We start from the raw sequence: 16335 nt of genomic DNA, 5'->3' as shown, positions 1-16335 counted from the left end.
ATGATTCACACCCTGGCCGGCACTTTCTTGATCTCCTGCCCTCAGGCAAAAGATATAGAAGCATGATTAGTCGCACCAACAGGGTAAAGAACAGCTTCTATCCATGGGCTGTTAGGCTACTGAATGAAAAGATAACAACAGGGCAACTGACTTTTGGGTTTGGTGGGTGTGCGTCAGTAAACGAGGGGAATTAAGACTAAGAGAGCTGAGTGGGGGGGGCGCTTGTGTAATCTCACTGTATACAAGTTGTACAAGTGACAATAAAGTATTTCAATTTCAATAAAAACATGAAAATAGGTAAAACAAAACAGCAAAACGATAACCTCCCCCTTCCCACAGACACATTTAAAAGGCTGTGGAGTATTAATCAGCCCAAGGCCTGGTTGCAGAGGAACATTTTCTCCTGGCGCCTAAAAATGTATAAGGAAGTAGCCATGCGAATCTCCCTGGGGAGAGCATTCCACAAACGGGAGCCACCACAGAGAAGGCCTGTTCTTGTGTTGCCACCCTCCGGACCTCAGGTAGAGGAGGCACGTGAGGAAGGGCCTCGGGTAATGAACGCAGAGTCCAGGACCATTTATATGGGGATGTTTAGTGCTGTCAGTAAAAACACTGAGCTGTGGGTCCATCTAGCCCAGTATTGTCTACTGTGATAGACAGCAGGGGTAATTTCACAACACCTGGCTGGACATGCCTAGGACCGAACCTTAAACATTGATCACCTTCCCATACAAGTGAGCATTCCGGCCAGTCCCATGTCCATGTTCTGTCTTGCAGAGCCACCTCAGTTCACCAAGGAACCAGAGAGGCACATCACAGCTGAGATGGAGAAGGTGGTTCAGATTCCATGCCAGGCCAAAGGTAATTTTCTTCTGGCTCTTTGGTATTCTTCCTAACCAGTTTGGAAGCTTTGGAACTTGGTTAGAAACTTGGGTATTCAAACAAGCCGTCTCCCAGAAAGAACTAAATCTGGAAGATTTCCCACACGGAGGTGGGGGTTAGGGAGAGATTATAGAGCGCCCACCATTCTTATGCTGCTTTCCCTTCTTCTACATTTTTAAAACTTGCAAATAAAGAGAAGCACATTTTCTATGCATCGCGTCAAGCTGCAGGGATAACCTTGAAAAGACGATCTGAACAAAACAAGGGTGACACAATGACATCTGCCTGAGCCTTCAGACAGCCTAAGACAGGAACCCAGTGCTAGATGGCAACTTCATTCGCAGATGATATGATGTCAGTGTCTATGCTCTCTCCATGAAAGGAGCGGAGAGTATCTCAAGACAGTTCCAAAGACGGTGAAGAGGCAGCCGCAAACTTAAATTGCAAGATGCACGCCTGAGCTGAAAACCTAGCAGACGTTGCCTATGAATAGTCTGTCCAAGTTTGCTGAGTTCCCAGAGGATATAGCGGAGGCGCTGAATTTCCGTATTTATTTATTTATTTATTTACTTACTTACTTACATACATACATATACTGACCTTCAGTGGTTGTGATTTGCAGGGTGGTTCACAATAGAAAAAGATCATAAAAGTACAGTGGAAGAAGAACGGTTAATCAAAACAGAAGGGTAAAAGAAGCAATAAAAGAGATATTAAGAGAAAGCTCCCTAAATGTTAAATGCCTGGGAAAGTGAAAAGGTACTCCCCTAGCACCAAAGTGGCATAAAAATAAATGTTGAATGAGCTGCTTTGGGGTGGGATGGGGGACAGTTCCTTAAGCAGGGGCGGTTCAACAGAGAGGGACCTTTCCCCAGTTTGCCACTTGCCTAACCTCCAATAGCGGAGTCTTCTGGAGAAGGGCCTCTGAAGATGATCTTATTAATGCATGGGCAAGTTGATTTGGAAACAGATGTTCAGTAATAGCAGTGCAATCCTATACATGTCTACTCAGAAAATGAAGTCTCTTTGAGTTCAGTGAGGCTTGCTCCCAAGGGTACAGTACAGCATAGGTGAGGAACCTGTAATCATCCAGACACTCTGCTAGACTACAAGTCCCATTGACCCTGACAGTTGGCCAAGCAGGCTGAAACTGATGGGAATTGTAATCCAGCAAAGAGTCACAGTTTCCCCACCCCTGGCCTAAGTGATCTTGAAAAATAGGATGCTAAACAGCTCTAAGGGGGTGGCTTTGGGGCAACTGTTCCTTTTATACTGGAACATAGGTCAGGATATTCTGGTTTTACCATTGATTCATTACAAGATTCTCATTTCACTTGGCATTGTCAAATAAAAGTTGTTGCGTCATTTGGAAGAAATATGAAATCTTCTTATAACATTAACCAGAGACTTAGAGGAGGAGGGAGCAGAGGATAATCTTCCCCATGGTTTGATCAACCACAGATATCCGTTGCCGCTTGGCTTTTCGGATGTTAGTGCCATACCACTGGGATTTGCAATAAATGCCAAGATATGTGTCTTCTGAGAGTTACTCTTGGTCTAAGAAGTTGGGGGTGGGGGATAATAGGCTTGGAAGGGAAGCAGTATGGGTTGGGAGTTAAGGAACTAAAGCCAGTGTAAAAAGAATAATCTACTAGGAGGATACATTGAGGAAGGAGGGCAATGGATGAAAAAGTTTGTTTTCATTTCCTCATCACCGTCTAAAGCAGAGTTTCCCAAACTTGGGTCTCCAGCTGTTTATGGACCACAACTCCCATCATCCCTAGCTAGCAGGACCAGTAGTCAAGGATTATGGGAACTGTAGTCCAAAAACAGCTAGAGACCCAAGTTTGGGAAACTGGTCTAATGGCACTATCTGTGGCCAGGTTCTTCTCTTCTCTTTGAACAATTTGAAGAAATTCAAATCAATTCACACCCTGAAAAAATACCACTGTGGGCATGTTTTGTTTTACAGGTGTGCCTACACCCAGTATGTTCTGGTACAAGGATGCCGTGCTGCTCGGAGTGGAGAAGCTTGCTCGTTTCCAGCTCCTCGCCAACGGGAGCCTGCAGATCAGCGGGCTGATGCCAGATGACACGGGCATGTTCCAGTGCTTTGCCCGCAATGCCGCTGGCGAGGTGCAGACCTCCACGTACCTGGCCGTCACCAGTAGGTGTCAGCATGTGCTTTTCTTGCCGGTTGCTTCAAAGGTGCTCTTTGTGGGGCAGGGCTGAGAGAAGCAGGGCTTTTAGTGGCTCTGCTGCAGGAAACACAGAGACAAGTTCATGGGGAGATGTGTAGTATTGCAGAAATACAGGACAAGCTACTGCAAGGTCCTGTAGGAAGTGGGTGTTGTTTTGATAGAGGAGCTCCAGGCTGCAGAATAGGAAGAGGACAATGTCAGTCTTTCAGGAGCAGAGTAGGCAAAACTGGTCCACCCATGAAACAGGGTGAAGCAGCCACCTCCAGCGACGCCCCAGCCACCCTCCGCCAGCAGCGCAGAAGTGGCACCAGCATCAATTCCGGTTGCCGGCAAGAATTCGCGAAACCTTGAGAGATCTCATGAGATTTTTGCAGGCTCTCATGGGACCTTGCTGCGAACCGGCGCCAATGCCAGCATTGCTTCTCTGCCCGTGACAGAGGTGCCGGTAGAGGTGGGTGGTGTGGCAGCAGGTGGAGCGTCACAGCAGAGTAGGGCAGCCCTTCCTCTTTTGCCTCAGGCGGCAAAACGGGATGCGCTGGTCCTGACAGTGGGTGTTCCCTAGACAGTAGGTTGTTCCTGTCACCAACAGGGGATGTCCTAACAGATGGTTTCCCTCCAGACTCAGCTGAGATTTGTGTGGAGGTGGCTTGTGTGATAGAAAGTCAATGCACATAAAAAATACCCATCGTAAGCAGAGAATCATATACGAGTTTAAGGGGTCCTTCCTAATGATTCCTTTTATCATCTATTCAGCAATGCGGGTTCAGACAGTTGGGGAAGGATAATAATAATAATAATAATAATAATAATAATAATAATAATAATTGTATCCCACCCATCTGATTGAGTTGCCACAGCCACTCTGGGTGGCTTCCAATGTATATAAAGCATAATAAAACATTACACATTAAAGTAACATTGTATTTGTGCTGACAGTTTGGCAATCTGTAACTCTTCCCATCTTCCTCCCCATCCTCCATCTTCACCTCAGGCATTGCTCCCAACATAACCAAAGGGCCCCTGGACAGCACAGTAATTGATGGGATGGCTGTGGTACTCAGTTGCGAGACTTCAGGGGCTCCCAGGCCAGCCATCACGTGGCAGAAAGGTAATGGTGAGTTGAGAAACTTTTCACTTCTTTTACAAAACCGTTCATAGGATCCAGGCATGGAAGAAAATATCTTCAAAGATGGGGGCATAACTCAGAGGTGGGACACATGCTTTGCTTCCAGAAGGCCCAAGGTTCTACTCCCAGCTTCTCCTGGATTTTTAAGGTGGTTTTTTTTTTTAAAGAAAATGGCTCAGGTGGCAGCTGGTGGGAAAGAAAATTGCCCTGCCAGGCAGAGTAGTCAGTAGTGGACTGGAAGGACCGATTTCATCTGCCTCCTTGTACCTTTGAAGCTGTGGATTTGAGCCACTTATTATGGAACCCATTATGGTTAACCTGCTGTTGTGGACCAGACAACAAACTCTGCTCTTTCCCATGCAGGCGAACGAATCCTGGCCAGCGGCTCCGTGCAACTTCCTCGTTTCACTCTGCTGGAGTCAGGAAGCCTCTTGATCAGTCCTACGCGGATCTCAGATGCTGGGAGCTACATTTGCCTGGCTACCAACTCCCGGGGAGTCGATGAAGCATCAGCTGAGCTCGTCGTCTGGGGTAAGGTGCCCACTGCCTCAGTCAGCCTCCCGGCACGGGACCAGTCCATAATCTTCCACGTTGTGTGCAGTTTAAATCTCGGTCGCATGTATTCGGGGTCTGTTGGTGCAATCAGACAAGTGTTTCGTTTTGTTAAGAAATGAAAAGGGGAGGAAAGCTTCATCTCACAATCCGAGGAGGAGGCATGTGGACATGCATGGAAAACATACAGACTTTATTTTCCAGGGCAGTCTGCAGTGCAGCCAGGCAAGAGACTAGTGCAGTCTAAAATCAGTGGCATATGTGGCCTGTGGGCGTCAAATTGGTTTTGAGCACATATCCATCCCCCTTTAAAGCAGCTCTAACTTTGTGGAATAGAGAGGTAGAAATAATGTCCACTGTGCTCCAGGTTGAAGTGTTTCAGTGCCCCCTGCTGGCCCTATAGTAAATAATACCCTGTTGGCATCCGAACGAGCACGTTCTGGGAATCTGTGAGTGGGTATATTTATCTATGTGTATGTGTGAGTGTGAGCGGGTGTTTATTTTTATCCTGCCTCCTGACCTAAAAATAGACCTTTATATGAAAGACGGTTTTACCTAGGCTGGTTCTCATGGTGATTGTCACATGAATTCTGACATATATTAGCCTCTCCCCACTTCCTCTTTGCAGGTTCCCTAAATGTACACAGCTAGTCAGGTATGTAGCTTGTGTCTGATGAAAAGGCCCTCTCTGTGGTAACTGACTAGCAATGGAGGTTTCGGACTGACCCTGGACATGGGAGGGAATATGCATGGGTATTTGTTCAGAACCAGCAATCTCTCCAGCGTGGGAGTGGGAGGAGGGGAACACTTGAATTTGGAGCTGCAAAACACCGCTTCTTCTAGTTTTACTCACCAAAGTCTGGTCTGTACCACATGATTTATGAGGAGCAGGATGTGGGGTCTCCTGCCATACAGCAAAGGGGTTGAACTAGATGGCATTTAGCCCCCTTTCAAATCCGTCATGTTTTGAGTCCGTTATTAGATGATCTCACACTCTTATGATAATTGCAGTTGACGCACGTGATTCTGCGGCTTCCTGCTGGTTTCATGCACAAGGAAGCTTTTATCTGTTGAAGTTAGCAGGCCCAAGCGTTGACCTCTGGCATGGCACAGCAATGGCTGGTTCGGTTTCTGATTATGTCTGAGTGCCTCCTGTCTCTCTGCATCTACAGCCCGGACTCGCATCACCAGTCCTCCTCAGGATCAAAGTGTCATCAAAGGCACCAAGGCTTCCATGACTTGTGGAGTGACCCATGACCCCAGAGTGGTAGTCAGGTATGTGGCGGTACCTATCCAATCTGGGGTGAAACAAATGGGAAAGCTAACCGTCTTTGGAGTACAACTTGGGGAAGTAGAGCTGGAGAGGAAAAGGCAAGGCAGTCTGGTTAGAGATGGGTTGCATGGACTAAAAATGCCTTTGTTGGAGTATTTCCTGCTAGAGAGGAATAATCTCCTGGCCTCTGCTAAGCATGGATTTGCACAAGTTTCAGCCGCATTGTATGTTTTAAACTCTTAGGAAGTGGCCAGCATCATTGCAACCTGAGAGCACCCAGGTTTTCATTCAACTAAAAAGCATGTCTGAAATGCACGCTCGAGTATGACAGTGTTGCAAAGCCAGCAGTCTTCCAGCCACTTCTGTGTATGTGTCTCAAAAACACTTACAGGGAAAGGTAATGCAAGGAGAACCTGTGCAAAATCGTGGGCCCATATTGCCACCTGGTGCCTGGCTTAGTGACGGTGCTGAGATTAAAACTGCTGTGATCCCTCTTTGGCGTGAAGGAAGACAGCCGTGGCAAACATTTGTCTTGGACTCCAACCGTGTTATAATGGCAGAGGTGTTGGTGCTGAAAAGGCCAGGTGTCCATAAGGCAGGACCTTGTGTGTGCCCTGCATCATTAAAAAGTAATAGCTATTCTGTGCTGAGGAAAACTGAATTCTGCAACCAGTATCCATGATGGACATATTTGCTTTAGAAGCAAGAAAGAACTGTTTCAGTTGCAGTCAGCTCTGAAACAGGAGTGGCTTATAGTCCTGCGGTGTGTGGCTTCGGTGAGCTGGAACTCATGGGTACTAATACCAGTCTTGGGTATTGGATTTTGGTGAGAGGTAGAATAACCTGGGTGACCTTGGCCCTGCCTTTTCTCCCTAGATACATGTGGGAAAAGGATGGTGCAGCACTGAACGTGGAGAACGTAGCACGCATGAGGCTGGACAGCACGGGCACCCTCCATATTGCCCAGACCTGGTCAGGTGACATTGGCACCTACACTTGCCGCGTGGTTTCTGCTGGGGGCAACGATTCTCGGAGTGCTCACCTGCGAGTCCGGTAAGAATCAACCGTTGAAGGCAGGCATTGGGAACTACTTAAGACCGGGGAGGATGGACCGCATAGCATGGTGCATGAATAAGAAGGAGGGTGTGAAGTGTCACCCAACAGGCGACAACAGGTTCTCACAAGACCACAGTGAATGATGCACTCGTAGTGATCTAAATGTTACAGGAATCCTCCATCCACAAACTGAGCATAGGTGAACTGTTCTCCCAACTTCTTGGGCTCTCCAGAAGGTCTCTTTTACTCTCTCTCTTGCTTAGGATCCACTCTATTAAACCCCAGATAAACCCAAACTCCAGGTTCCTCCCATGCCCTGCAAACCATTTGTACATTCAAGTATCCCTCACTTGAATGCCCAGCAACACAGAAGTAGCTTTAGTGTAGCGTAGTCCCTTACCGCAGGCATGCATGTGCAAATAACTTGATTGTGCAAGTCTTTACAGCCACGGGGCCACCTATTCCCATGCACCCTTGAAGTGTGGGATCACACACCACATTGAAGCAGATCCCACATGACTTGGTGTACATGTGTGTATCAAAGAGGAAGTGAATGTGTGAGTGTGACTTGGAAACTGGGATATTATTCTTACTCCCCCCCCCAGGGTGCTATTATGGAAAAAACATGGCACTATGGCTGAAATTCCCATCTTACTTCCCACAATGCCACTTTGAACCACTGGATTATTTTGTGTGTGTGTCTGCTGTCCATCCACACCATAGCAAGATGCCTGCAACCGGCTCCTAGGGAGTCCTGAGCTACTGCCTGCAATATGCAGAAATTAGTCACAGGGCCCAGCACGGTTAATGCACAAAGCGGCTTGGTGTCCCTGGGACAACGTGGTGTACCACCATGCCATCCTCTTGGCTTGCAGCAGCCCTGCTGCTTGCCAGAATGAGGTGTTGCCGTGAGGCAGCAAGGATGGGAGAGCACAGCGTTGGGGGTGACCAGGCATATGCATGCTTATGGCCATCATCAATGCAGTGCCAACTAAGGGCTCGTCCACAGTATGGGTCCAAGAGCTTTTCCACATGCCCTGTGCTTTCTAGGCACGGATCCAAGTGAATTTTTGTTTGTCCCGCCGCTTTCCCCAGGAAAACTTGCTGTTTATCTGCGGAAAAGCCAACTGGCGTTTATTCCGATTCAGCTGTAAACAGCAGGCTTTCCCAGGGGAAAGCGGCAGGATGAGCCACCGCTGTTTCTCTTACCCATCCTAGCGAGCAGCAGTTGCCACCACAACCAGGAGGGTGGCAGGGGACAGCCCATGCCATGCCCTGTGACTGCCTGAGACTCTCTCCAAACAGCTTCTCTTTCTGAAGGGGTGACATTCTGTCCTTGGGTCTCTCCGGTTGTGACAGCATCTAAAATAGGCTTCTTCTGTCATTATCCTCATCAGACAGCTCCCGCACGCACCAGAAAACCCCATTGCCATGCTGAGCACTGCAGAGAAGCGAGCGATCAACCTGACATGGACCAAACCCTTTGATGGGAACAGCCCGCTGCTTCGTTACATTCTCGAGGTCTCCGAGAACAGTAAGGCACTGCATATTCCTAACTATATTGAGATCTTGGGGGCAGCCAGAGAAGCCAGCCCCATGGCCTTGGGGCTGAGGCTGATGTACATTCACAAAAAGGGATGCGGGTGGCGCTGTGGTCTAAACCAGTGTTTCCCAACCTTGGGCCTCCAGCTGTTTTTGGACTACAACTCCCATCATCCCTAGCTAGCAAGACCAGTGGTAAGGGATGATGGGAATTGTAGTTCAAAAACAGCTGGAGGCCCAAGGTTGGGAAACACTGGTCTAAACCACTAAGCCTCTTGGGCTTGCCAATCAGAAGTTCAGTGGTTTGAATCCCCACGACGGGGTGAGCTCCCATTGCTCTGTCCCAGCTCCTGCCAACCTAGCAGTTCGAAAGCACACCAGTGCAAGTAGATAAACAGGTACTTCTGCGGCGGGAAGGTAAACTGCGTTTCCGTGTGCTCTGGTTTCTGTCACGGTGTTCCGTTGCGCCAGAAGCGGTTTAGTCATGCTGGCCATGTGACCTGGAAAGTCCTCTGTGGACAAACACTGTCTCCTTCTGCCTGAAAGCGAGATGGGCGCCACACCCCATAGTTACCTTTGTCTGGACTTAATCGGCCAGGGGTCCTTTACCTGAACCTTTTTTACATTCACAATGTGGTCTGAGGGAGACTGGGTGGAGCGGGAGGCAAATGCAGTAGGAGATGCAGAGCATCGGAGTTCTGCGGTGGCTCTTATGAAGACTTAATTCCAAGGACTTTCCCACAATGCAATTTATCACACCTCATCTATTTGTGGCGTTACGTTGTCAAGGCTTATATACCGCATTTGCTTCAGATTGCTGCTGAATTGCAAGTGAGCTTGTGTATCCTCAGCAGTAGGGGGTGATCCAGTGCCTTTCCTACATCCTGCCCCATTGCTGCCAAACTCTGACAATGCCATTTCATTCCTCGACAAACCAAAACTGCCTAGTTTTGTAAATCATTTTGAGGTTGTTGGGTGGTGGGTTGTTGCAGCAATGGTCCTTTGGGTGCAGCTGGAAGCAGAATAGGCTCCTGGCTTCCGATTTAGTGGGACATCAGGTTTGGGGTCTTCCTCCTCTAATTCTGTGTTGTTCTGGGCAAAACCCAGGCCATGAGACTCCTTCCTGCACAGAGAAACTTACATAGAGACCAGGAAGTGAATAGTAAGAATAGGTGGACTCCAACCCTCATCACTTTCTCCCGTATTGCTCCTTTACCTCCCCGCTGCTTTCCTCTGTGCCTGGCAGATGCTCCCTGGACAGTGCTCATGGCCAGCGTGGACCCTGAAGTGACCTCAGTGCTGGTGAGAGGGTTGGTCCCTGCCCGCTCATACCAATTCAGGCTATGCGCCGTCAATGATGTGGGCAAAGGCCAGTTCAGCAAGGACACCGAGAGGTGAGGTGGGCACATCTTAGATGGGGGACGGACGGACCAGGGTTTGGTTTAATTGCAGGGGTTGGGTGATGGTGGGGTTGGGAATGGGAATGGAGCTGAAGATGATTTGGTGTGTCTGTGCTGAGCCTTAGTTTTTGGAGAGAGCCAAACATAATTTGGGTAGGTGGGCATTGGGGGGTAGTGTCCTGTTTCCCACCACCACAAACCTGGGTCTATCATCTTGAGGTCAAGAGGTCACCACCATTCCTCCTCATTTAGCCAGTCCTTGACAGGTGGGGAGAGAGATTATTGGGTCATAAATTTTTTTATTAAGCATTTTGAGTTTTATTGTGCATTTTGAGTTTTATTATATTGTGATATTATGTTGTCAACCACCCTAAGATCTCCAGGTATAGGGTGGTATAATAATCATAATAATCATAATAATACGTTTCAGCTGTGGGTTAAACCACAGAGCCTAGGGCTTGCCGATCAGAAGGTCGGCGGTTCGAATCCCTGCAACGGGGTGAGCTCCGGTTGCTTGGTTCCAGCTCCTGCCAACCTAGCAGTTCGAAAGCACGTCAAAGTGTAAGTAGATAAATAGGTACCGCTCCGGCGGGAAGGTAAATGGCATTTCCGTGCTCTGCTCTGGTTTGCCAGAAGCGGCTTAGTCATGCTGGCCACATGACCCGGAAGCTGTACGCCGGCTTCCTCGGCCAATAAAGCGAGATGAGCACCGCAACCCCAGAGTTGGCCACGACTAGACCTAATGGTCAGGGGTCCCTTTACCTTTACCTTATGTAGCGAATGGGTAAATGTGGCTGGAAAAGGGACCATCTGAGTAAAGTATGGCCTCAGAGCTTGGTGGTTTGTGCACAAAGGAGTGTTCTGGCAAGATGGTGTAACTTAGCTTGTAATCATCTATTCATCCAGTATACAAAGAGCTTAGCATGACCGATTATCTGCTTTCTTCAGTGTTTAAAAGAGGGTTTGATGCAAACCAATGTGCACATAGTGAGAAGTGGCTATTTGAGAAGCGGCACCAGGCATTGTCTTGGCACATGCCGTGGCATGGCTGGGTTGGGCATTGTTTGGCAAGGACAAGCTGACATAGCTTTGAGTGTCTAGCCTACCTTCCAACCATCCCTGAAACATGCCTCCGTTGTTACCTTTGCTTTGCCAGGGTTTCCCTCCCAGAGGAACCGCCCACCGCTCCCCCTCAGAACGTCATTGCCAGTGGCCGAACCAACCAGTCCATCATGATCCAGTGGCAGCCACCACCTGAAAACCACCAAAATGGCATACTCAAGGGCTACATCATAAGGTGGGTGAGCGCAGCATCCAGGTTTCCACCCTACATCTCTAGGTGGATAGACCTCTGTCTCGGACAATGGAATTGCTGGTGATCCTATTGGAATGTGTCAGACTTCAGGGAACTGGCTTCCTCCCCCTCTGGCAGTAGATAAACAGAACAAAGGAAAAGGAGTCTTCTTACCAGTTAGAAACTTTAATAATCACAGCGAGAGAACAAAGAACCCATCTCCTAGAAATGGCAGTGCTCCCAGTTAAGAATCCCACCCCCTTACGTCCCTATTAATCCACGTGACTTCTACCTCTTGTAATCTGAGCTTGTTCCCTCTGTGCTTTGTGTGCTTTCTGTTCTGCCACTTTCTCAGCTCTTCTTGACCTTGGGCTGAGTAGATGAATTCTTTCGAGACAGTGAATCTGTTAACCCTCTCTTTCCAGTGTTTCTTCTCCTAGTTGTTCCCCATCCAGTATTTCCCAGCTTCTGCCTTCTGAACTATGTCCCTCTGCAAACCACTGTTCCAAATCTATACTGTCCTCCTGCTCCTGGGAAGATGCAGGAGCAGGAGGAGGGGGAGGTTTCCACCATTCCTCCTCAGGAATGGTTTTAAACACAGTGTAAGGTTTTAAACACAGTGTAAGGAGTCTCTGTGGGAGTTTATTGTATTTAAAAATGGAGTGTCAGAGTTTTTAGGGGGCTAACCAGGTTGGGATAGCTGGGATAGCAGGCTTGTTGGGTTTTGAATGTTTTATGTAGATTTTTCAATTTCATTGTTCTGTATGGGACAATGACAATAAAGATTATCGTATCGTATCGTCAGTTCAGCCCTCCTCAGCACAGTCCCCGACAGAATGCTTCACTGCCAGGTCTGATACTGGAAAAGCAGGAAGTTTTTGCCATATGGTTTGAAAGATCTCTGATGATGACGTTGTTGGTTCTGACCTGACCTCTTGTCCCTTCCTCAGATTTTGCCTGGCTGGGCTGCCCGTCGGCTATCAGTTCAGAAACATCACCAACGCTGACGTCAACAACCTGCTGCTTGAGGACCTGATCATTTGGACCAACTATGAGATTGAGGTGGCTGCATACAACAGCGCTGGGCTGGGTGTCTACAGTGCCAAAGTCACAGAGTGGACCCTCCAGGGTGGTAAGTTGCAGTACTAGGAAATAGGAGGCGGGGCAGGGAAGATGAGAACACAGATTAATGTGGCCCCAGAGTGGCTCCATAGACCCAAGATGATTAGAAAGGGAGGTATACTGGACCTAAATATATATATACTCCCATTGTAGGGGCTGAATCTTAGTATGTTTTTAAGAGTTCAGGACACTGCTGGTATCAGGTTATTTTTATTTATTGACTCTGGGTGGGATTCACCTTATAAGCTTGTGCAATAGGGTTCCCCCCTCTCTTCTTACCCCATACCTCCCCAAATTGGCTTTGGGGGTGGCCAGGAGAACCCACAGAAGAACGTGGAGAGGGAGGGGTGAAAAATTCCATCTGGCAAGCTGATATCCTTGCACAGACGGAAAGCTTGCCATAGAATGACATTGAATTCCACCATATATTTTATCCTGATTTTCCCCAACTCTTGTCTCCCCAAAAGGATCACATCAGTCAGAGAGGGGGTGGGGAGGCAGAGTCCTTGCCATCAAATTGGAAAGAGAAGATGCAGAAAGGAAGGGGAGTAGACAAGGAAGGGTTGGGGGGGGATCAGTTCTCTTAAAGCCAGGGGAAATTTGCTGAGAAGCAACCAATTTTTTATTATTATTATTATTATTATTATTATTATTATTATTATTATTAGTTTATACCCCACCTTTTTCCCTGATGGGACCCAAAGCAGCTTACAGATTTTTTAAAAAAATCACTAAAAACACAAAAACAATCATTTTTTTATTATTATTATTAAACATGGATGGGTTTAAAACCTATATAAAATCTACTGAAACCACACAAATAATTACAATAAAACCACCAGGGCACCATTCCTTTGGCCAACGGATGGGGCCAGAGCATCCCTTCCTCTTCCTTCTCCATTAGATTAGCATCACAGGTAGAACGAGGGCAGGTGGTGTCAGCAGCAGCGCTTTCCATGCTTCCACCTGGTCATACTGAGGCACCTCCTTTAAACTTGCCCTCCCACAGTGCCCACCGTATCCCCGGGCAACGTGCAGGCCGAGGCCACCAATTCCACCACCATCCGCTTCACCTGGAACCCACCCAGTCCCCAGTTTGTCAACGGCATCAACCAAGGCTACAAGGTAAGAAGGGTTGGGAGGAGTAGGAGAAGCCGCTTCTCCTCTAAGCCTAGGGCTGTAGCAAGCTACCCAAATGCTCCTTGGGTGCTTAGGAAGCAGAGGCGTGGCTGTTTTATCCGTAGGTCCTTTGATTAAGCAATGTACGGAGGTAAGTGGCGATGTGGACGAGCTGTGTGCCCTTTCCAACATCAGCAAGCAGGTAGTTCTTTTGTCTCAGCGAGACTAAATAGGTCCAAATTGGTGTGAGACGTTACAGGCATCGCCATCGCGGGCCCCATGTGGCTCTCTTCCCTCCACAAGCAGCATTTAAACAAGAAAGGAATCTGTACTCCTCATTCCCTCTTTGCCTTGAAGCTCTGTAGTTCCACGGCCTCCCATCAGGAAGGGCTGAGTGCTCCCGCTGTTTCCTGTCTGCACTTCGCTCTGCCTCTTTTCATTACCTAGTTTGGGGCCGTTAATCATTGCACGGGGTTGTTCCTGGGCCAGCCAATTACTGTGGCCATGTCCGTAAATCTCCCATGCAGAGGCCTTGCGAGGCTTTCCTACCTTGCTTGTCACGGCGCAGATTAACAGGGGGTACGGGACTTGGCTAACACAAAGTATGAAATCACGTAGCCCCTCCTCTCCCTAAACAACCATATCTGTATCAGGTCCAGTCCCCCGCAAGCAGCCAGGAAGCAGGCCTGCAAAAAACGTATAGTTGCTCCCACTCTGTTTTCTGTCATCGCTTAGCTGGCTGTAAAACACCAATTAAATGATGTAATTCCATAGTTAGCAGCTATAATAAACTGGTATCCTTTATATGAACCAATTATCTGTGGGGCCGCCGTTTCGGCGTTATGCATTGCAGGAAGCTACTGCACCCAAGTGCTCCGAACTGAAATGGCAACTTGATTTGCAAAGCAAGAGTTTATGCCACTGCTTTCCTTGATGAAGCATCGCTATATTTGATTTGATCAGTGCAGTCAATGGTATTTAAGCCCCCAGTTCCATATTTCCATGCATTTTGGATGATCCTCTTAGCTCACTGTTATTTCATAATCAGTCCATTTAAAACAAGATTCTACTTAATTCTTTTTCTATTAGAATGGTTATTATCATTGCTTCAAGCTTGTCTATTAAAATATATTTACTAAGATATTATACTTATAAGGGAGCCTCGCCTTGTTCGCTCAGTTCCGAATTGTAATTAATTCAAATTTGCATTAATTAAATTGAATTAAAACTTGTTTCTTAATCTACTCCAAAGAAGTTCGGGAATTTAATTGCTGCCAAACGAGATAACCAACGTTAAGAAGGATACTTAACATACTTATTAAATGCCACTTAGTATTTTTGATTAGTATTTTTGGAGGCCTAATTAGTATCTAATTAACTTGCTATAGGCTATCTCGCACTGTGCCAATTAAACACCCAAACATCCTTGAATGTAACACCACGACAAAGTAGCTGATTATGCATTGTTATCAGTGTCAGTTAATCAGCCAGCTTGTGTTGAATATTGTTTTGGATCCATAAGTACATACACTTATTAAAACTCAGCTATTCCTTTCTCCTCCTCCCCACCCCCCCATTAACTGATACTTAATCAACACCAAATAAAAGAGAGGATATGAATGGAGCAATTTAAGTACTAGCTGTTACACCTAAACGCTCTCAGATTTATTTATTTTTCACAAATTGGTCTTACCTTTAACCCTTTATAGAGTAGCCCTCTTATCAGCCCTGTGCTTGATAGTCTTTATGTCATCCATCTGAGACAAAGGCCGCTGTTTTCATTTTAAAAATTAGCAACCACTTCTGGGCTGTGTAGTAAGGTTACCAGATTTTTTCCAATTTATCCGGGGACACTTCAACTTCCTACTAAACAGGGGACTTATTTGTAAATCCGGGGACTGTCCCCAGGAAACGGGGATGTCTGGTAACCTTACTGTGTAGGGCTCCCTTTAACGTCAAAGGAGAACACTCTAATTTCTTGATGGTCAAGGAGCTATAGGACCCAAGCTGCTCTTGCTGGACAGGGCGAAAGGTAGGGATGCAAATCTCAGCCCTGCCTTCAGAATGCCCCATTTCTTGACATCCCACAAGCTGCCACATCCTTCAGGCTGCAGTTTGACTTGGCCACTGTTTTGACAGGTGAAACAGGCAGGGCTGGCTGAAGACATTTTGGCAGCTGAGGTGAACCACAAAATGGTGCCAACTCCTTTAAGGGAAGAAGGAGTGACTGAAGATCTACATCAGGAGCAGGGAGAATAAAGATCTACATTGGGATCTTTTCACCCCATGGATCGTGCCACCCAAGGCAGGCACCGCATCTTGCCTCCTGGGTGGGCCGGCCCGGGAACAGCGAGTGTTGCACCAGCAGACTGACTCCTCACAGGCAGACAGGTGCAGGGACACCTCCACCCAGTGCAACCCTCCCTCCTGCGGCAAAGTGTAAAAGGGGTTCAGATTGCAGCCTCAGCTTTACAAAGAGTGGCTGCATTTTCCTGAGAAAGGGAAGGTAAAGCACACGCCTCAGTATCGGTTTATTCTTTGAGTATTTGTTTTATTGTCCTGAGCAATTTGGAGGAAGATGGATATATGCAATGAAAAAAAAGTGCAGCACATGGTTTTTCTCTCACAGCCTCTCACTTTTGTGAGAGAGAAAACAGGTTCTGCTTCCAAACACCAAAAGTGAAAAATGACTGCTGGCAGAACCGGACAGCATTTAAGCTGCTTTTTAAAAATCCTGGCTCCTTCCTCTTCTCCTTTAATTGGTTACC

General features: G+C 47.4%; 1 protein-coding gene across 7 annotated transcripts in view; it reads left to right on the top strand.

Moving 5' to 3' along the window:
* Window positions 1-16335, top strand: part of SDK2 (sidekick cell adhesion molecule 2) — a 336114-nt gene that overhangs the window by 269268 nt on the left and 50511 nt on the right. For 5 of the 7 annotated variants that reach the window (XM_053375444.1, XM_053375443.1, XM_053375442.1 and 2 more), the window contains 11 exons: window positions 778-861; window positions 2855-3049; window positions 4075-4197; window positions 4573-4740; window positions 5934-6036; window positions 6911-7087; window positions 8488-8624; window positions 9879-10026; window positions 11189-11329; window positions 12277-12458; window positions 13458-13573. In XM_053375444.1, coding sequence (XP_053231419.1) covers window positions 778-861; window positions 2855-3049; window positions 4075-4197; window positions 4573-4740; window positions 5934-6036; window positions 6911-7087; window positions 8488-8624; window positions 9879-10026; window positions 11189-11329; window positions 12277-12458; window positions 13458-13573 — 1574 coding nt within the window. The remainder of the gene's footprint in view (window positions 1-777; window positions 862-2854; window positions 3050-4074; window positions 4198-4572; window positions 4741-5933; window positions 6037-6910; window positions 7088-8487; window positions 8625-9878; window positions 10027-11188; window positions 11330-12276; window positions 12459-13457; window positions 13574-16335) is intronic. The other 2 variants (XM_053375445.1, XM_053375441.1) reach the window with 1 other exon arrangement.

This window comes from Podarcis raffonei, chromosome 2 (genome assembly GCF_027172205.1).
Source record: "Podarcis raffonei isolate rPodRaf1 chromosome 2, rPodRaf1.pri, whole genome shotgun sequence".
In the NCBI taxonomy this organism is placed as follows: Eukaryota; Metazoa; Chordata; class Lepidosauria; order Squamata; family Lacertidae; genus Podarcis; species Podarcis raffonei.
The sequence above is the reverse complement of the archived record's forward strand: the minus strand, read 5'-3'. Positions and strand labels throughout refer to the sequence as shown.